Raw genomic sequence first — 21977 nt, forward strand, 5'->3', positions numbered from 1 at the left:
AGGCTGTACACTATTCATATAGTACTGTACCCTCTACAGGGTATTACATAGATAGAGTGATGGGGAGGGAAAAGGGCCGGAGGCAGAGACACAGAGTGAAACAAATGAGGGAGAGAATAAGAGCGATAACACAAGAGGTCACACACAGACGGAGAGAGAACCATGGAAGGGAGATGGATGTAGTTCCCCGCATGCCTTCTTGATGAAATAGTGGCTCCATTACAGTATATGGACAAAGTGGACAGAGCGGACCAAAATTAATAATTAGAAAAGCATTGCTCAGGAGGCTAATCTAATATGGATTGATAGAACAGGTTTGATTGCAACCGAAGGTCGCAGTTAACTATGGAATCGTGCATTTCCCGTCAGTGTGTGTGTTGGTTGGTCGGGGTGAGAGAGCACGTGACATCATCAGGGATGGAGCACGTGACATCACGTGACATCCTCAGGGATGGAGATCCCTGATGTCATCAATATTAAACCCATATATGGTGATCCCTGATGCCATTATTGGCCAACAACTCTAAATCTGACCTCAAACCTCAAACCCTTAGATATCCATATATGGAGCTGACCTGTTCTGATATTCCATATGTTGATCCTTCCCCATCCATCCTTCCTCTTCGATGTCTCCCTTTTGACTGATACCTGTCCATTTAAACTCTAGACGGGCCTGCCCCAAAGTTATTTGTGCAGCCGCGCCTGGCAGCCGGCAAAAACTAGAGTTCTTAACAGGCCTGAAAATAAAGATCTTACCCCCCCATGCCAAAGCGCCAGCACGCACTTTGCTGTCACTCAGGCAGATATGTTGATCTGACCCCCCATTCGAAAGTGCCAGCGCTCGCCCAGCAGTCTGCTGTCACCCAGGCGGATCACCCAGCCCTTTAGGGTGTTTTGTAACCTAACCTAAAAAAAAACATGTATATGTTGCTATTTTTTTACTCCTTGATTGCTCTTTCTTGCACTTTGTTTGCTGTGCTTGCTGTGTTTTTTGTTGCTTTGAATGTTAAATGCTTTCTGCCGCTACATTGTCTGTAAGGAAGCCATACAAAAATACGTTTAAAGGACCTATAACATAACTTTTTTTAAAGAAAATGTGTTTTTTGAGCTCCCCTGTGTATTTTCTATCCCCATAAATATGCAATTTTGAGGATTTCAGGATTTCTCATCATATAGGGGCTTTTATGGAAATTGCTCTCAGGAACAGCTCGACTGATTTGGTCATATTTGTGATGTCATCACTGTCACCCTACTTTGTATAATTCCTCCCTCTCTTCAGTCTTCAGTTCCAAATTTGCATTTGCACTTTGTTTACAATGTCCGCCATTGTTGATTTTCCAAGCTGGCATGGAATGGGTTTATCTAACATCAGTATTATAATGACTCAAATATTAAACAAGTTGCATATCAGCACCCTCACCACCTCAGGGCACAGAGCTATTCAGTAGGCTGTCTTTATTCTCATCGTGCTTGTTCATATAACAACAACATCCGGTTTCCCTTCATGCATTGTACTTCACACTACGGTAAGCAGCAAAGACCAAATATATAACATAGACTCTGGAGTGTGCTTATGTGTCCAGATACCACCCACCACTGTCTGATCATAACATTGTCTACTTCTATTACAGTATTCCGGCCTGGACACAGTTGTAGAGCAGAGGGGTTATTTCGATGCCACTTACTCTTCTGTGAACAGGTCTCTTGTAATAACCCTGAACCGTTAAGCAGCACTATCACCTAAATCTCAAAATGTGTTTTGATTCTATCACTGAAACAATCAATCTCACCTTTACTCTCTTCTGTGGCCATTCTAAACAGCTATGATTAGATTGCAACGTAGATCTATTTTATCGCTGTGCAGCCAAAGGTGATTCTCCACATGTGGACAGATGAAACTCATCTTTCTTCTCTCATTTCTCTCATTCAGATCACTCCAGGCAGTAAGGCCTCCATGGCCAACCTGAGTCCTGGTGATGTCATCATGGCCATTGAGGGTGTGCCAGCCACAGACATGATGCACTGTGATGCCCAGAACAAGATCAAGGAATCCACAAACCAACTTTGTCTCACTGTTGAAAGGTCAGACACCAAACAACAGTTGTATAGGCTACTGTAGTATGCATGTCCAGGCCGACATAATTAAATACATCAAAATTGTTGTCCGTAAACAAACTTTGCTCAATACCTGAAAAGCAGTTATGAATGTGTCATCAAATCCTACAGTTGGAGGCCATCGATATTGTCCTTTTCTTTTTGCTGAGGTTTGCGTGATCTGCGCAAAAGGACAGTTAACCCCTTTTGGTGTTTTAAACATTATGTTATAATTTAGCTATTGAAAAATAGCAGATCTACAAGCTCATAGCGCGCTACAAGCTTGTAGGTCTGCTATTTTTGAAAAATCGTGAAAACTGGAGGATTTAGAAGGATTTTTTTACATTTTGAGGTCAGGCCTAAATGGGTCAAATGATAAGGGACAATATCGGTGGCACCCAACTGTACATATTTTGGGTGCCTGGGTTCAACCAGTCAGAGTATATCTTGAATCTGGCTCTGTGCCTTACAGGTGGTGAAGAGGGTTCTACTGTACATTAAAAGGAGAGTTTGCATTCCTTCCTTTTTGTCTCTTTTCGACTATGAAGGGTAACCCAGAACATTCCTTACCCAGAACCTGTGATGTCCTGTGATGTTTTTTGTTTACGTTTCTATTATAACTACAATCACAACCACCCAAGGGGGAGATATACGTCATAAAAAAGAAACTAATATAGCAGATAACGGCTCACAGACACACACACACACACACACACACACACACACACACACACACACACACACACACACACACACACACACACACACACACACACACACACACACACACACACACACACACACACACACACACACACACACACACACACACATTCCATCAGACCATCTGACCACCATCTGTTCCCAGGAATGAAGCCAGACTGTGGTCACCTAAAGTCACAGAAGAGGGTAAAGCCCACCCATTCAAAATCAACCTGGAAGCAGAGCCGCAGGTAGGACTGTGTGTGTGTGTGTGTGTGTGTGTGTGTGTGTGCGTGCGTGCGTGTGTGCGTGCGTGCGTGCGTGCGTGCGTGCGTGCGTGCGTGCGTGCGTGCGTGTGTGTGTGTGTGTGTGCGTGCGTGCGTGCATGTACATGCGTGCGTGCGTGTGTGCGACCGTGCCGTGCCGTGCGTGCATGCACTTGCATGTGCGTGCGTGTGTGTGTGTATGTGTCATTACTCCCTAACTGCCACACCTTTCCAAACTGATTATAGACAGGTTAATTAAAAAGTAGTCACTTTCAAACTGATGTCACTATTTTGAGCATGTCATCATTATATTGTCAGAAAATGTCAAGGATATCCCCTATTTATCGTACAGCCTTATACTAGTAAGGCCTTATACTAGTAAGGCCTTATACTAATACATAGATGTCACCTCACTAATTGCCTAACTTGGTACTCTTCTCCGGTCTCCCTGCCTCGATCCTTCCAGGAGTGCAGACCTATTGGTACAGCTCACAACCGCAAGGCCCAGCCATTCGTTGCAGCAGCGAACATCGATGACAAGCGGCAGGTCGTCAGTACTGCGTACAACACCCCCATAGGCCTCTACTCCTCAGGCAACATCCAGGACGCCATGCACGGACAGATCCGCGGCCTGGTCCAAGACAAGCCCTCGAGGTGACAGTGTCACTGTGCACTAGCACTACCACTTGCTCTTCATCCCATGTCTATAATTCATTATAAGCATACTGTACTATATAGTGCATTATAATAATCTGCTTATAGCACCGTATATTAGTTATAAGAACTTATAAACAACAGTGAAAACATTATATAATGGCTTATATCAAAATGATTAATTGCTGGACACTCACATACTTTTTGCAAGGATCATACTGTGTTAAAATTATCATAGTTATATGATACATAATAATAATCTTATAATGTATTATAATCACTGTTATAATGCATTATAGTGTGATTAACAAGTCACTATGCATTGCATAACTGCATAGATAAAGCAGACCAAGCTGTGGTGGATAGGTTATGACCTGTTTTAAAATTGCACATACTGTAAGCAGAATGTCGAGTCAACCAAAAAGAGCACACCACAATGTTTAAAGGGGTGTCTCTCCACCAATCACGCCCTGGTTTTGAGCACAACTGCCTTGGGAATCAGTAGGACTTGCTCGTTCCACCTGTTCACTACACACACAGAGCCATATGGATGTCACTGTGTTAAAGGTTTGTGTGTGTGTGTGTGTGTGTGTGTGTGTGTGTGTGTGTGTGTGTGTGTGTGTGTGTGTGTGTGTGTGTGTGTGTGTGTGTGTGTGTGTGTGTGTGTGTGTGTGTGTGTGTGTGTGTGTGTGTGTGTGTGTGTGCACGCGCGTGACAGCATATGGAATATGGGGAATGTCTTTTCATAGCCTAAACAGTCCCCGGAGCTTGGGTCACATCATTAGCTGATGATACACAGCCAAAGTCTGAGCAGCCATAGTTTTGATAGACACAATAGTCACAATAGTTAAATAGGACCAGCGTTTCAGTGTGAGTCCGTACTGTACAGTACGTGTGTTTACAATACACATTTCTTCCATACACAGTAAAATCCTCAAATTAACACTGGTTTTACTGTGTAGTTTGCGTGATGTGTTTTACTGTTTTATACTTTGCATGTCGAATGCCAGAGCTAACATCAACATCCTCTCTTCTCCTCCTCCTCCTCCTCAGTGTGTACTCTCCTGTGTGTCTCTTTCACTTGCCTTGCTCATATATCATCCCTATTTTCCTTTTAAGGCTGTGAGCTCCAGTTAGCATCTGTTTAGTCTCTAGCACAGCAGGCTGCTGCTTCCACGTGATCGGGGCCTACAATAACCACGTACAGACTCCCCGGACAGTGCACTACTAAAGACTGCACAATTAAGCTGTTGCATCATTGATGCTTGAACGTGACTATTCGGACAAAATACCTATGTCTTCTTGGGTGGTCTTGGGCAATATGTGTCATTTGACATAGTATGGCTTGTTCATAATCCACTCTGTCAGCATTTGTCATTGTCACATAACAAATCTTTATAATCCTAATAAGGAGGACATACACAAGATCTTTCTTTATACTCTTTAATACGTTGTTCAACAAGTGAAGGAATAAAACAAAATGGACCTTTCCAAGGCATGAAACGTCATGAAACAAAACTTCTAATATATTCTTCAATCAATCAATCAATCAATCAATCAATCAATCAATCAATCAATCAATCAATCAATCAATCAAACCACCAGAGGGGGCTCAAGTACCACCAGTGGTACTCTAAGTATTGTTCCAGCCAGTTTCATCTCCTTTGCCATGTAAAGACTTTTTCCAGTTGTGTGCAGATGTGCACCACTTCAATACGAGCAAATCATTTACATCTTCCATTGTTCCGTACTGGTCTGTGTCAGTTCTCCATCAGATACAGGGGGGCCCAGCTATGGAACACCTATACAGCAATCTCATCTAATTCTACTTCATTAAATAATTTCAAACATAAGTTTAGGACCTACTTAATTGACCAGATCACTTAATTATATTTCTTTGTATCATCTCTTCTTTTCTCTAATCATGTAGATAACCAAGTATTCTAATCCTAATCATGTTGTTTTTTGTTTTGTTGTTTTGTTCTTGTTTTATATACTGTAATCATGTATTCTCGATATTCTATATTTCTTGTACAATGTTTCATTGTGTTTTACATAGGTAGAGGCCTCGTATAAGCCCCTTGGGCTTTTTGCCTCAGCCTATCACTCTTCCCTTCTTATTATTTGTATGTTCACTGTATTGTTTTTATACTGTGCTGAATAAAAAAAAGAAAAAGAAAATACTATAATTTGCACATGTTAGCTCCCAGCCTCCCACTGTCTATTGAAGATGACAGATCAACATTTCAATCCCTAAAGGTTCTTCATCGAGTACCTGATGATCCCGATGAAGACCCCTTAGGGATTGAAGTGTTAATCTGCAATAAACCGCGTGAGCTAACAGCAGTGTGTGGAGTCTGCGGACGCTATTTTAGTTTTTATGCTGATCTTCTGTTCGTCCTGCACCTGTTCACCCGAGTATAGATGTGCCTGCGCTACATTCCTTAATTTATTGTGTGTATATGTGTCCCATGTCCTTCAGTCCCAGGACCTTGACCTCCATTGAGGACTCTGATGTGTACCGGATGCTCCAGAAAAATGAAGAGGAGGACCCCCTGGAGCCTCGTCAGTCTGGCTCGTTTAAAGCTCTGCAGGACTTTGTTGAGAGTGACGGTCAGCACATCTCTCAGTCTCAACTCAAACTTTATTTATAAAGCACATTTACAATGACCAGTGGTCAACCAATGTGCAGCTGTAGTTCAGGTTAAAAAATACAAGCATACAGAAAACAGTAGGCTCTAAGATGGATTGCGGGAAAGAAAAACAAATAACACAATTTAACAACGAAGATGACAAAAAGAATAAATAAAATAAAATAAATAAAATAAAACACAATTTACGCCAAGACGTTAAGCCAAGACGCAAGGGCCAAGGTTTTACGATTAGACAGATCTGACACATTATTTAATTTCTAGTTAGCATCTCCAAACTGCTTTTTGTACAACCTGGTTCTTATAAAATCGTTCAAAACCGCTTTGAAGTTATTACTGGCCACTGGAGGAATGTCCACCTAAATCATTTTACTGTAGCATTTTGTAGCAGTGCTATGAAGGGGCTAGCACCTACTCAATGTGTTTCCATTAGTATTGCTACAAAATGCAAACAAATGTATGCTATGAATTTAATAATAATCATGGGCCTACTGACAAACCATGTAACAACAAACAAACACATAATGCTCCTGCACAGTTAGCTCTTTTTCTTATTTCTCTCTTAGGTAACCACTAGCAGGCCTATTAATCTCTATTATTTATAATTCTGAGCCTTATCGTTTGCTTGTGTTGTTGCATTTAATAACTAAAGCTCAGCAGTTGTTCCTGCAGGTACTCGGCCAATGGTGACAAAGGCAGTGAGGGCCCCAACAACCAAGCCTACTGCTCCCACAGGCAACCTACAGAAGCTGCCACTCTGTGACAAATGTGGCAATGGCATTGTGTAAGTAGGCCTACACAATGCTGTAGCATATGAGTGTTACGTTACGGCATGTAATGTTACAGTATCTCCTCTGACTCCCATTATCTACATTTAATACTCATTGAGGCTGTAACTTACTTAATGTTTGCACGAAACATGTACACATTTGCCGTTATTTGGAAAATAATAGAATCTGTTTCTCCATCTCTTTGTGCTAAAAGGGGGACGGTTGTGAAAGCGAGGGATAAATATCGCCACCCAGGGTGCTTTGTGTGTTCCGACTGCGACGTCAACCTGAAACAGCAAGGCTATTTCTTTGTGGAGGGTCAGCTGTACTGCGAGGCTCATGCCCGAGCCAGGACGAGGCCGCCCGAAGGACACGATCTCATCACCACCTACACTTCTGCATAAAAGCCCCCTCTGAACATAACAACAAAACAATCATATACACAGGACTTGAAGCACATAGCCACAAATCCACACAAACATGCACCCACACACCCACACACACACACACACACACACACACACACACACACACACACACACACACACACACACACACACACACACACACACACACACACAACATGAATGATGAAACAGGATCATGCATGAGCTTATTAACACAGAGAAGTACATTGAAAATACAAGCAATTATAGCTTAAATTAGATATAAAGAAAATAACATGAGAATGTTCTTAATTCTCCATAATATGAAACATCATCTTCTCCAGAAAGAAAAACTGCCTATAATAAGCTGAGATAAAAAACAATATTTAGCCAATTATCTTTAGCAATTCCCCTTAGTACATAACTAACATAACACGTTTTTTTTCCTTCCCTATAAATTACTTAATGAACACAAGTATTTGAGATATCCTTCAATGTTTTGACATGTGCACCATGATCAAAACAGTCCAGTTTTACAGTACTGTGGTTATACATTTTTGTTGTCCTTTCCTGTACTTCTCTGATGTTGTACACGCACACACGTGTGCATGCACACACACACACACACACACACACACACACACACACACACACACACACACACACACACACACACACACACACACACACACACACACACACACACACACACACACACACACACACACACACACACACACAATTTTTGGTGATGTACATGTGTTCTTCTATTTACACTATTGATCTGTATGCTGTGTTTTGCACATGTAAGCTTGGAGTGGTTTTGGAGGATAACGAGTCAACGACACTTAGCTAGCTTTCATATCTTATAAAGATGTGATGTTTTGACCCGTAAGCCAACCTTACAAAATTACTCCAGTCTTTTTATTTTATTTTTTTTGTTTTGTTTGCCATTCAAGTCCTATCGGTCACAGAGAAGAAAGAGGAGAGCCTCTTGTCTCCAGTGCAAGACATCAGCGGAGCAACATTATTTTGATCCAAACCAGCTGACATTTCTGTTTCGAACTATGTTTGCTTGTATTTGACAGGAACCCAGCGATATGATCCAGACATCATTAAGAATACCAGTGTACTGTCGCCTCCATAGTTCTTATATTTATTGTCCTCTTTACTAATTTCTAGATCAATTTAAATATCTCACACCCAGTTTGTAATGTGTAGTGGTGAATGTTGGTAGCAATAGAGTGAAAAGAGAGGAGACTGTTTGAAAAGGGTCGAGAGGAAACCTTACACTGATGACCTATTGGGATATATTGTAGCCTCTGACAAATAAATAAATGAAATCCACATGTATTGTGAAGTGTGTATTTATTAGGTTAAGGCGCTACTGTATCATTTAATGACACACTAGCTTCCAGAGATGATAATACATTAGAAATTGAAATAGAAACAGTATGTCTTTATATTCTGGTATAGATCAATCTGTATAACATAATGGTTGTGACCCACAATACAGTACAATTCAGCACCTCCATTATGTATTAATTATATTAACCATAGCATTGCAAACACAAATATGAAAGGCTGTGTAATTCATTATCAGGATTCTTTGTGATGATCATTTTTGTTTTAACAAGCTTTGCTTTCTAACGATAATCTTGTGATCTCATATCTAATTTTCTCATATTAAAAGCAAAAGTAGGTGAATTCTCATCATAAGGTGCAACTTTGCCTGTCTGTGATGAACCCACCCTCCCTTGCTCACTCTTCCAAATTATGGCTATTCTTGCATATTTTATTAGGATTATGTAGATATAATTGCATTGAACTTAATGACCATTAAAGGGATAGTTCAGAATTTTTAATGTAAGCTGTATGAAATACTTGCCATAGTGGTTGCAACTGAATTAATTGATTGCCCGAGTCCCGTGGTGGGAGTTCTACTCTGGTTTTGGTGAAATATTAAGTAGATCCGGTCATTTTGTGGGTGGCACTGGAGTCACACATTAAAAGTAAATTAATTCACAAAACTAGCGTCATTGTCTCCACCAGGCCGAAGGCATGGCGAGAGAGTATGTTTTGCACTCCGTCCGTCCGTCCGTCCGTCCGTCCGTCCGTCCGTCCGTGTGTGTGTGTGTGTGTGTGTGTCCGTCCGTCCTTCCGTCTGTGAACAGCTAATCTCCGGCACCGTTAACCCGGTCGATGCCAAATGTTGCACTCACACTCCCTGGATGCCAACGATGAACCTCTGCCCCAAAATTTCCAGAACGGCCTGTTATAGCGCCAGCAGGAGGCCGCTTTGTGCAAAACAAGTTTTTGGACAGTACACCTACAGATTTTGTCCAAACATCACGCAAATTGGTACACAGTCTCTCTAGAGCCATTCAACAAAACGGGTCTTTCAGATTTCTCAGACTCCATCCTGATTGGCTAAGATTGGCTTCCAAAGTTCGCAGGAGTGCTCAGTTTCAAACAAAATGCTGCAAATCATGAACACATCGTGTGATTTCCGTGAAATTGTGCACGCACATTCCCACTAGGCAGAGGAAGAAATGCCAAATGAACATTTTCAACTCAGCCTCATGGTGGCACTATAACTGGCCGAAAAGTGATTTTACCTCTAACTGCATGGATCTGTGGATAACTTTGTATGCCAACTCCCTAGAGGCCAAGGGAAAACCTTTTTCCTGGAATTTTTCACATCTGCTCTTTATAGCGCCACCAGGAGGCCGACATATGTAAAACACATTTTCTAATATTACTCCTTCAGATTTTATCCAAATGTCACGCAAATCGGTACACATGCTCTTCATAGTCATGTGATCAAGACGGGTTTGTTTCTCATAATCCACCCTCATTGGCTACGATTGGCTTCTAAACTTTTCAGGAGTAGCCCGCTTTGTACCTGTTTTGTACAAATCGCCACAACTAGCGTCCGATTGTGGTGAAACTGTGCATGCATATTTCCACTAGGCTTTGGAAGAAATGCCACTTGACAGTTTTCAAATCAGCCTCATGGTGGCGCTACAACAGGCCAAGCCACGTCACACACACACACACACACACACACACACACACACACACACACACACACACACACACACACACACACACACACACACACACACACACACACACACACACACACACACACACACACACACACGTTTATATTGCTCCTAAACATTTTGCCAAACATCACACACACACTCCTATCCTCCTGGTGGAGACCTGTGCCCAGAAGGGCACTTTTTCTAGTTTGTATTGTTGACCTATTTCTAAAATATTATTTTAGAAATAGGTATTTTTACACATCACACGGAACTATGTTTTTTGTGTCCATATCACTACGCCCAAAAAATTGTTCCATGTGATAGAGGGGTCAAAGTTGAACGAAAGTTGCGCTAATATTTTAGAAATAGGTCAACAATATAAATGTTTTGTGGATTCATTTACTTTTTGTGGATTAATTTACTTTTAATTCAGTGCCCCCCACAAAATGACCGGAACTACTTAATATTCACCAAACCCAGAGCAGAACACCCACCATGGGACTCGGGCAATCAATTAATACAGTTGCAATCACTATATTAATGGCAAATTCTGAACTATCCCTTTAAACTGAGAAAAAGTAATTCCTGTTGCATTGACAGGACTCTGTCAGCAGGGGGAGCTAGAGCATCAGTACTCTTTTTCCATCAGTCCTCTCAGGTTAGTCTTGTCAGGTCATAAGTTTGAATCTTGGAAACTATGGATCTTGTGTGTTGACCTTCATTAAGTCGAGGCCACAACATACACATTCCCATGGTTTTTAAACCACACAATCAGGTATAATGCACCTATTCTTTGCTTTAGTCCTAAATCTGCATGTAAAAAAACCCCCACTTAAAACAACTCAAAATCACCATATGATGCATTCTGAATGCATTCTGCAGTTGGTGTTCTCACTTATATGTGTGTATGTGTGTGTGTGTGTGGGGGGGGGGGGGGGGGGACGACGACAAGCAACAGGTAGGACTATCGACTGTTCAGTCAGTCGACTGAACACAGGAGAGAAATGGTGATTAGAAGGCTGGCTGTAAACGATGACAAGTGAGGGTGGCGGTCAGGGACTCCTCTCGTCTGTCTAACAAGGCAGCCTATTTTGGGTCCTGTATAAATCACTATTAGACCAGACAGCAGACAGCTCCCACCATGACTCATAGCGCTCAATTGTCCCACTGTGCAGAAGCAAACATTAATGTTTAATGTTAAATGTTCAGATTTATAGCAACATTTGCATCACATACGAATTGAACATTTTGGTTCTTGATAAATCACAATTTAGCATCCATCAACAAATAGATAGGTCGGTGGGCGTGTAGGTAGGTAGGTAGGTAGGTAGGTAGGTAGGTATAGATCGGTATTGCCACAGGCGCCTGACTGAGGGGGTGGGAGCGGCGGCTGCCCTCACACTTTTTCTCGCTAAGAAACAAAGATGTGCCGTGTCACGGACTCCAAAGGGATGTTTTAGAGCCGACAAAACTTTGATCTGTGTGCTCATATCCTAAAATGTAAACATAACGTGCCTGCATGCGTTGATCCTGATGAAGGCCCATGCAGGCCGAAACACGTTGATCATTTTTTAACCCTTGTTTTAACCCTTGTTTTTAATCTTCATGAAATAAAGGATTTTTCTACTTCAACTGCACAGAGCTGCCTTGGACCCTCTTTAAAGTTCGCCACCTTTAACTTTAATACCTCCTTCCACATTGATTTTGACTCATTCAAGGTATAGAACTTTTAAAGAACTTGTGTGCTGTGCCTGCATGCGTGTTGTTAAACAGGTTCAAAGTGAAAGTGTCCCACTTGATTATACTATAGAAATACTGATGTGCGAGGTTCCATACAGTACTGCAACATAGCACTTTACCAAAATGTATACATTATTTGACAATACTGCTGTAACGTACACTTAATCTGAATGTGTACAGATTATTCCTTGCACCCTGACAAAGAAATTACCCGCTTTCTTTTCATGTTCAAATGTCCCAGTGTCCCAAACATACTAAACATACTAAATTTGTCACAAATTATCCTTACTAGTATTAACATTTTCTGACATCGGTTTTTAGACTTTAGTGGCTGTGAAATCTGTGTTTTTGTCATCTTGCGCCTGTCGGCTCGAGATGCTGCTTGGCCTCCAGCTGGGTTGCTCGCACTTGCACACAGACAGAAAGGCCTTTCTGTAGCTGCTGTTCATCCATCCATACAGGATCGGGTTTACACATGTTGAACACATGGCCATGATGTGGAATGCAGTGAAAAGCAACTTGAAGTATTTCATGTCGAGGACGTTTCTGTCGATGTCGATGACGAGCTGAAAGGCGTGCAGTGGCAACCAGCTTATGGCGAACACCGCCACCACCGTCACCAGCATCTTGGTGGTCTTTTTCTTGCGCCGGTGACGGTCGTTCCGCCCAACGGGGCTCACGTGGTTCCTCAACTTATTCCAGATGCGGATGTAGGCGAAGGAGTTGATGGCCAGAGGCAGGCAGTACTGAAGCAGGAGCATGGTGATGCTGTAGATGGTCCCGTCTTCCCTGTCACTTCCTGGCCACTTCTCAGTACACACCTGGATAGACTGCCCCGGTGACAGCTCAAAGGTCCCGTATTCCCTGAAGATGGCTAGCGGACTGGCCAGAAGGGCACTGGCGGCCCATGTGAGGACGATGACCACGACACATACGTTTTTGGACATCTTGGTCTCGAGGTGGTAGACGATACATCTGTGACGATCCAGGGCGATAACATTCAGCGTGATGGTGGACACATGCACAGCCATGCCTTGGGCACAGGGCAGCAGGAAGCACAGCACCCGGCCAAACTTCCACTCCCCGTACAGAGTGTAGACCAGTGTGAACGGCAAACCCAGAGTGTTCACCAGCAAGTCGGCTACGGCCAGGTTCACAATGAAATAGTTGGTGACAGTCCTTAATGTTTTAAACTTGTAGACGACATACATCACCAGGGAGTTTCCCATGACTCCAAATAATATGATTGAGCTGTATGCAAGAATGAGGACGACTTGAACACCAACCAGTTGTGTGCTGTCCTCTAGTTCTAAATAGCCTTCGCCACAAAATGGGATTAGGACTGAGCAGTTGGAGGAATTGGCCACAAGTATAGAGTCCTCCATTTCAGTCCAGGTTCAGTTGACATGCAGTATCCATCGGTGACAGGTTCCATACGTTGCACAATCTAGACCTATGGATATATGAACACAGAAGGCATATCCCCTTGTTTCTACTTGGTCAAATCAATGAATCATACTGTATACGACATTTAAATCATAGAGGAAAATGTGAGTACAGAGTATGACAAGTATTGAACATAAAAACTATAATATGAAGCTGAAATATCGGCTTAACACTGCCCATGGGGACACATTTCTTTCATAACAAAAATCTCATAGGCTATTATATTTTCCACAGTGATTTGATCTAAATGTTTTCCCAATGGGGGAAAAAAACAAATACATGAGATAAAGAAAATAATTGCATAAATATCGAGAGCTACTTCAGAAAAAGGTATCAAATTGACATTGAAGAGAACCATGCATGGATTTCTCCCAGTAGCAGCAGTTGATAAATGCATGGTTCCCTCCAATGACTCCAGCAGTGACTTCTTTGTAATAACATGAGGCTGTAATTTTAAATATTATTCATAAATGTATAAAAACAGCCATCTGTAATATGGACAGCAACATCAAAGATAGGCTACTCCCTATACTCCCCCGACTGTATCATATTAATGGATTCATGTAACTATATTATTTTGGTTAATTCACAGGCCTACTTTTCACCTGTTGTTGACAAACTCATATTCAGCAATCAAAGTCCTATTATGGTATGGCTATTTTATTATAGTTAAGTAGCTAGATTTGTCAAGAAACTTCAGAAAATGAGTTGAGTGCCCTGAAAGGCGCCTTATAAATACAATGTATTATTATTATTATTATTATTATTATTATTATTATTATTATTATTATTATTATTATTTATTATTATTACCTATATAGGTCTAAATTTTTTAACGCAATTAGGGTTAGTTTATATGCTTTTAAATAAGATATTTGAATTAAGCATCTAAAAACATGCTTCTATTGGCCAGACTAATAATGCACTTACCTCATCATTCCCAGCTGCCACAGAGAGAGAGAGAGTCCCGCGGTCGCTTTGCGTTCTTGATTTATTTTAGTGCGGTTCCTCGTACGTCCGTGATTTTCAGGCAATAACCCGACCAAATTAAACAAGTCCCCGGGTAATGAATGATCGATGGCATCGACGGAGTCTGGACTTGTGCGCAGTGCAGCCTGCCGAGTTTGGAAACTTGGAAAGGTAGGCTCCAGGCTGCATGTGTTGACCTGACCAGCGTGAGACAGATGAGATGAAGCTGAGAGGGGGCGTTCCGGGACAAAATATCCCACATCTAAGCCTTAGATCAAGAATTCAAGACATAAGACTATCATAGAATTTTATCGAGTCTGACTTTTACTTTCGTAAACAAGTCAGACCCGATAAAATACATATGATAGTCTTGATGATAGTTGTTTAAAGATTATTTTCCAATGTTTGTTTGTTTGTTTGTTTGTTTGTTTGTTTGTTTGTTTCTTTCTTTCTTTCTTTCTTTTAATAGCAAAATAGCTCTACAGTAGGCTAGCTATCAGGTCATATGACCTAAGATTTATTGCTATTTGTTTCAAAAAGCTTTAGGCCTATCTAGATGCAATGTGACATATAGCTCCCAATATATGAATGAATGAACCATTGTAAGCGCTTTGAGTAGGCACGTAGTGCATAGAAAAGCGCCATAAAAATGCAATTCATTATTATTATTAGCTCTATTTACACAATGCTGCAGGCCTACAGTCTCCAACTGTACATAGGCCTACTGCCCATTTGTATTATATTTTGACACTTGCTTTGGCAATGTAAATGTTTTCTCAATAAAGCTCCTTTTTGAATTTCATTGAATTAAATTGATTTCCCTCTGATGTTCCTATCTAGTCTAGGCCACTATAGAGCGTCGCAGTCCCGCCTCCTACCCTGGACCAGGAAATAAAACCCAATGCATTATTCTCATAGACATTTCTTAAAGTATTTATTTAAAGACGGTTACGCCGCGGACAAAGCCAACTCGAGTCGTGACAACTCATGACAACACAAACAATATTTTGGACCAAACAAATAATTACAAAGAAGAAAAACAAAAAAAAAAGTGTTGTAACCTGCCGTTTTTTTCTTCTTTCTAATTATTTGTTTGGTCCAAAATATTGTTTGTGTTGTCATGCGTTGTCACGACTCGAGTTGGCTTTGTCCGCGGCGTAACCGTCTTTAAATAAATACTTTAAGAAATGTCTATGAGAATAATGCATTGGGTTTTATTTCCTGGTCCAGGGTAGGAGGCGGGACTGCGACGCTCTATAGGTAAGCTAAATACAAAGCGACATTAACAATACTGACTGAGAGGATAATTGCGACCACATAGGAGCCTATATCTAACAGGGAACATGTTGCTGATTCATATCAACCTGTTAAGCATATGGCTGCTAATTGGGCTAATTTGATATCCAGCACGTGGCCCTTGGAAATTGAGTTAATCCATCAGGCACCCAGCCCCACTGGTAAACGCCCCACTTCATCTCTGGTATAAATGCCAAAGATTGTATATTACAGTTGTATATTACAGAGAGCAGGAAACACGTCTAATAAACACAATTTAGCTGTAAATGACATTACGGCTCAGATGGCTTTAAATGTTTAATGAGAGTAAAACAGAGGTCATAGTTTTTGGACCTGCAGGGACACCAGGGATTTCTCCATACAGTATATTGTATTATACTTTGGTTGTTGCGACCGTAGCATAGGTCGCAGATTACTATGAAAACCTGCAAAACCAGTCAGTCCGTCAGTCTTGCTGTTCTGACATTCCAGATGTTGATCCTTCCATACCCGTCCTTCCTCTTCAATGTCTCCCTTTTCACTGATACCTGTTCATTCAAACTCTAGACGGGCCCGCTCTCCGACGAAAATGAAAGCCTGGGTACCGAGGCTAGGCCTGCCCCAAAGTTATTAGCGCAGCCGCACCCGGCGAAAACTAGAGTTCTCAACCATCTCAAGAGGCCCGAAAATGAAGGCCTGGCCCTACCTGGGCCCTAACTGGGCCCTAACTGGGCTGGCCTTACTAATTGGCACACCTTTTTCGCCCTATCCAGCCTGAAAAAATCAATTAAAACGAAAGAAAAAAAGGTCCATGAGTGCTTCTCTCCCTCAGGGCGTCTTACTGGTTTTATGTTTCTTAGTTTGTAAAGTGTTTTTATTTGTATTCTATTGTGTGTGTATAAATATATAAGAAGAAGTCAGATACAGTGGCGAATTCTTCTTATAACTGTAAGGGGTTATCCAGTGTGGCAGGGTGGTGTCTCTGTCTCTCACCCCGTTGTCGTGCTATGTGATTTAAAGCCTCTGCCTACTGTATGTAAATTGTGCAGCCTTTTATGGCAATAACCAACATAATGTTGGTTATTGGAGCATCTCAGTTGCCAACACTGTCTGTAATCATTCAAGATCTTGGGTTGCCAGTTTGCCAAAACTGTGGTTGTACTGGGACAGTGGGAAGCTCCCAGTGCTGATGAAAAAGAACATTCGTGCTCACTGAGCTACCAAATAAATCAATAAATAACAATGATAGCATCTTCTGTGAACAAGCATATCTACAGTATGTAAATATAATACACTGTATATGTGAGTCAAGTAACATCATCACTAGTATCGGTAACAAGTACTGATGCAAACAAATTGGTGGTACAGGGTTATGTAGAGTTTGAAGAGATGAGTTTTCAGATAGCGGCAGAAGATGGGAAGGGGCCAGGAGGGAGCAGGGTCAGGACTGGAGTCATCTTGCAGTTTTGTCTGGGAGCTGATGGAAATGTGTGGGAAGGAGTGTAGGGCTGGATCATATCCTGAAGGTAAGAGGGTGTCATGCCCTTACTTGGTCACCTTCTAGGTCACCGCCAGTGTTTTGAATTGGTTGTGAGCAGCAGGAATGAGCTGTCCAGAGACACATGGAGGGCCTGGTCCAGGGGACCAGGTGACAGTGGGTTCTAGAAGGAAGATGAGAGGATTGCTCATTCACATTCCTTGCTCTAATATCTCTTATATCCCTTCTGTTACAGTATATTTCTGAAACTGCATCAGGATAATGTAAACTAAATATACAAGGTAGGCTTTTGCCCTGTGTTTTGATCCTGCCATGTCTGTGAAGTCTTAGCCTCGGTACCCAGGCTTTTATTTACCTTTGCATTCGGCTAGTGAAGTCTTTGAATGGTGCAGCAGCCTGAGGCCTACATGGGACATATTTATTTGGAACCATTCCTTCAAACTCAATTGAAACCTATGGCATTTAAAGGATGTGTGCTGTCAGGCCTGTTTTCTTCAGTCTTAGTGACCCAGGGGTCTTGTGAATCTAAACAGATCATCACAATCTGTATAACTTCACCTGGGAGTAATCAATTGGAAATTTGCGTTCAAACAGTTTCAGCACTTCAGTAGAATCCATTTAGCTTAGTATTACCTAATGCATGCGCTTGCTCAATGCCAATGCTAATGGTCTGAGCTGCCTGGTTTCTCTGCCTCTCAATTCATCACAATGGCGTCGCTGCTATGTCATATTTACCTTTCACTTTGAATAGAGTGCAGCCCACAGATGCAGTTTGTCTATTCTAAACTTGCCAGGGAGTTAGCAGACACCATCACGCCTCAGGTGGTATAATTGTAAGTGTTCACATAGATTCATTGTTAACAGTTGTGCTAGTTAGAAGATGTAGTCATTGTACTTTGTGGAAAAAGGTTAAGGTGCCACCTTTGTTAGGCGTGTTACTTTGATATACAATTATACACCCTCACAGTGAAGTCCCCAGTGTTAATAACACAAATTTAATTTCACACTCGAAAGCTGTGATCAATTATTTAATGAATCTATTCATTTAGAATTTACATGCACGCACCCATGCACGCACCCATGCACGCACGCACGCACGCACGCACGCACGTGCGAAACGGTTGGATGGCACTTACACCCGCCTTCTAATGAGAGCGGAAAATCTGTCTTGGAAGAGCCACCCATCGACTAATCTAATATACGGCAACCTTCCCCGTGTTTCTTCACTAGTCCGATCCAGAAGAACACAGTTTGCCGGCCACTGCTACAGAGCTGACAATGAGGTTATATCTTCCCTTCTTCTCTGGAGTCCTGCCTCAAAGCAGACCAGAGGTAGAAAACTGTCGTTCCCTGATGTCATCGCTAGGGACACAGGCATCAGTAAGCAGGAACTGGGGATGGCAATGAAGGACCGGGAAGTCTGGCGTGTTATTGTAAAATCCACGATCTCGACCGCTGGTCGAACAATTATGATGACAATATTCAATTAAAATATATTATTGCATATTACGCATTGTAATGGTAAAACAACTTTTACCATTACATCATTTCTCTGTGATTTAACTATATATATGACATTCACCAATGCTGAACATTTCAGGATAACCATGTATTGCCACCAGTGAGGCTTACCTCAGCACTTTACTGGAATGCCACAAGAGGGCAACCCTTTCTTACATTGTTGGTTAGAGTTGATGAGTGGCCTTTTTACTGGATGTGTATGGTACAGTGTGTATAGTACAGTAGTAGTATAGTAGTGCGTTTATTGTTACTAAACTGAAGAAGAATGTACTAATGTTTTACTTGCTTTTACTTGCACGTCTGAGCTCTGATATCTGTGTTGAGCCCAAGTCTTTCTTCAATCCATACACCATGCCTCTCTCCAGGAATAGCTCCTTGATTGTGACAGAACAGCAGTGGTCCTTTATTATCCTTTATTGGTTTTTCACAGAGTTTTGATCGCCATCCTGGAACCGTTTCCGACAGCTAATTATGGCTCTGTAGGAGAAATCATGATATCAGCATGACTTCCTTGAAGCTGCAGTAAGGAAGTAAGGAGTAAGGAGTAAGATTTTAGTAAATAAAGTAAATATAAGTATAACAGTAAAAAAATAGGAACACTGTATAAGGCCAGGTAATTGTGAGCAATGTTGAGGATGCTGTGATGAGACCTGAATCACACAGTAATACTGCTCAGACCAATTAGAAGTAACAATAGTAATAATTCTTCCTTTTTCATCTTAACTTTACATTTGTCTTTGTTAGCACTTTTAACACAATTAAGTTCCTTGCTGAAGCCATGCACACCACAGATCAGCATCAGGGCTGCATAGATATGTGCCAATGGGCCTTCAGCCAGAAGGGGGTCTCCACCTCCAACTCCTGTTTGCCCCACTTTTTATGATTTATTGTGAATCAGACCAGGCGCCCTATGAATCCTACAACTGGAATATAGGAAAACAAATACAGGAATTCAATTGTATGTGTTGTGTTGATTGATTGATTTAATTAGCTGGTGGAGTATTTACAGTAGTCATCATGGATAAGCCATTTTCTTTGACATGAGTGAGCAGATTGTACTGTACTTCTGGATCATGAACTGCCTTTTCTGATCATATTGATATGTAAAGTGATCTATTGCTTTTTATTCACATGGATGGTGTGTTTTTGACTCCTTGGTGCTCTCCATGGTGCTGATCATCGGTTATTGCAAGTACACTTCATCGCTTATGCCTCTGTTGTCAACTTTTCATGCTTGATGATGATCCTACCATATATTATCCAAAATAATTTAAAATCGGAAAGTATAGGAATTTATTTTTCCTAGAGTTTCTATCTCAGTCTACTGTATGTGTGTTGGGAGTGCATGTTAGTGAGAGCATGAGTTTATGCATTTTCAGTGTAGCATTTCCGGTCTTAACAAGGCAACAAGAACAATCCCACAACTCACACTGATTTATTCATTTCATTAGTTATTTTTTTTAGTTAGTGCCTTACCCTAATATAAATGCACCGCATCTCTGTGTGTACGTACGTCTGTAATCCACATACAGTAACTCGAGAACCGTTCGCCCCACCGCCTTCAAATTTGAAACACGCGTTCCACACCACCACAGGGGGTGCAGTGCCCGGTGTCAAGAACGTCGGATCACCGCTTGTCCAGAAACAGCACAAAAGCCTCTGCCCGGGCTCTGGACACTTGGACAGGGCCCCCGCCCACGCTCTGGACATCTCCATATATGGAGCTGGCCTGTTCTGACATCACAATGGTGTTCTGACATCTGCATATACCCCATATTTGGGCATGCCTGACAAATAACTTTGGGCATAAAAGTGACACCGCTCTAGTTTTAAATAAATACTGCATATATGTTTGAACTTGTACTCATATGTGGACTCCCTTTTATAAAGTTATACAAAGCGTTTGACTCCATCCACATGGGATTGGAAGGATGCTAGACATACTGTACATACCTGTACTCAGGCAATATGGGGCACCAAAGAAGCTTGTGAAAACTGTGACTGTGTCCTACGCATGGTCACCATACAGTATCTGATGGCAGTGTTGGAAAAGTTTCTCAAAAACGATTACTAGTTACTTTAAAAAAGTAACTATTACTTTACATCATTTATTACTCCTTGCCAAAAGTAACTATTTACTTATTACTTTAAGCCTACTTTACTTTTTCTTTCTCGTCCCCAGTAATTGCATATTTTGTCCCCAAAGGTCTCACACTACCCAGTTTGATAATTCATATGTACAGACAGTGCACATCGTGTGCACATCGTTTCTGTATCCGCACTAGAGTCTAGATCTAGACCGGATTAGCAGCCTGCAAAGGAACTCGATCCCAACCCAGACTCTATCATGTACCATTATAAATAAACACTCAAGCCCACAGTGCCACCAAGGCTTGTGAAGATAATAATGAGTTCATTTTGGAAAATAGTAACACATTAGTAATATTATTGCTCAAAATGTGAAAGTAATTTAGATTACTAGTTACTGGAAAAGGTCATATTACTATACTTTAGTTACTTAACACTGTTCGACGGTAACATCTTGACAGGAGTTGTGTTTTTCAAAAATCCACCTGTTGGTGGCGCTATAACCAATGTGAAAAGGGTGGGATATATTCCTCAGCCTAGTAGGAAAGTCTGTGAAAGATTTAATGTAATGTGCCCGCTGCATTCATGATTTGAGGGTTTTTGTTCAAAACGGGCCAATCCTGCAAACTTTGAAAGCCAATGTTAGCCAATTAGGATGGAATATGAAATATCGGACAGATCCGGCTTAAACACATGACTATATGTCCAGAACAATATGATATTAAATATTAAAAACAGTTTTAAAATGCATGTTATAGCTACTTTAATATAGATAAGAAATAACAAAGGACCCAAAATTGACCCCTGAGGGACTCCAGACAATAAAGTTGCCCTGCCTGATACTATACCATTTACTGAAACATA

The 21977-nt window shown here is 41.4% G+C and overlaps 3 protein-coding genes across 3 annotated transcripts in view; 2 read left to right on the plus strand and 1 right to left on the minus strand.

Annotated features, from left to right (window-relative positions):
- LOC306922482 (PDZ and LIM domain protein 3-like) overlaps positions 1–9952 on the plus strand; it is an 18152-nt gene extending 8200 nt beyond the window's left edge. The window contains exons 2-7 of the mRNA XM_079500124.1: positions 1931–2082; positions 2963–3047; positions 3529–3716; positions 6199–6329; positions 7040–7151; positions 7352–9952. Coding sequence (XP_079356250.1) covers positions 1931–2082; positions 2963–3047; positions 3529–3716; positions 6199–6329; positions 7040–7151; positions 7352–7541 — 858 coding nt within the window. The 3' untranslated portion in view covers positions 7542–9952. The remainder of the gene's footprint in view (positions 1–1930; positions 2083–2962; positions 3048–3528; positions 3717–6198; positions 6330–7039; positions 7152–7351) is intronic.
- Positions 9953–10027: 75 nt separating this feature from the next.
- Positions 10028–14951, minus strand: LOC306922481 (neuropeptide Y receptor type 2-like). Its single transcript, XM_079500123.1, has 2 exons — positions 14693–14951; positions 10028–13769 (listed from the first exon to the last, which is right to left on the minus strand). Exon 2 carries the CDS (start codon positions 13699–13701, stop codon positions 12634–12636), a length of 1068 nt encoding a protein of 355 aa, XP_079356249.1. The 5' UTR covers positions 13702–13769; positions 14693–14951; the 3' UTR covers positions 10028–12633.
- Positions 14699–21977, plus strand: part of LOC306922477 (von Willebrand factor A domain-containing protein 7-like) — a 45896-nt gene continuing 38617 nt past the window's right edge. The window contains exon 1 of the mRNA XM_079500118.1: positions 14699–14902. Coding sequence (XP_079356244.1) covers positions 14833–14902 — 70 coding nt within the window. The 5' untranslated portion in view covers positions 14699–14832. The remainder of the gene's footprint in view (positions 14903–21977) is intronic.

This window comes from Electrona antarctica (assembly GCF_951216825.1).
Source record: "Electrona antarctica genome assembly, chromosome: 4".
In the NCBI taxonomy this organism is placed as follows: domain Eukaryota; kingdom Metazoa; phylum Chordata; class Actinopteri; order Myctophiformes; family Myctophidae; genus Electrona; species Electrona antarctica.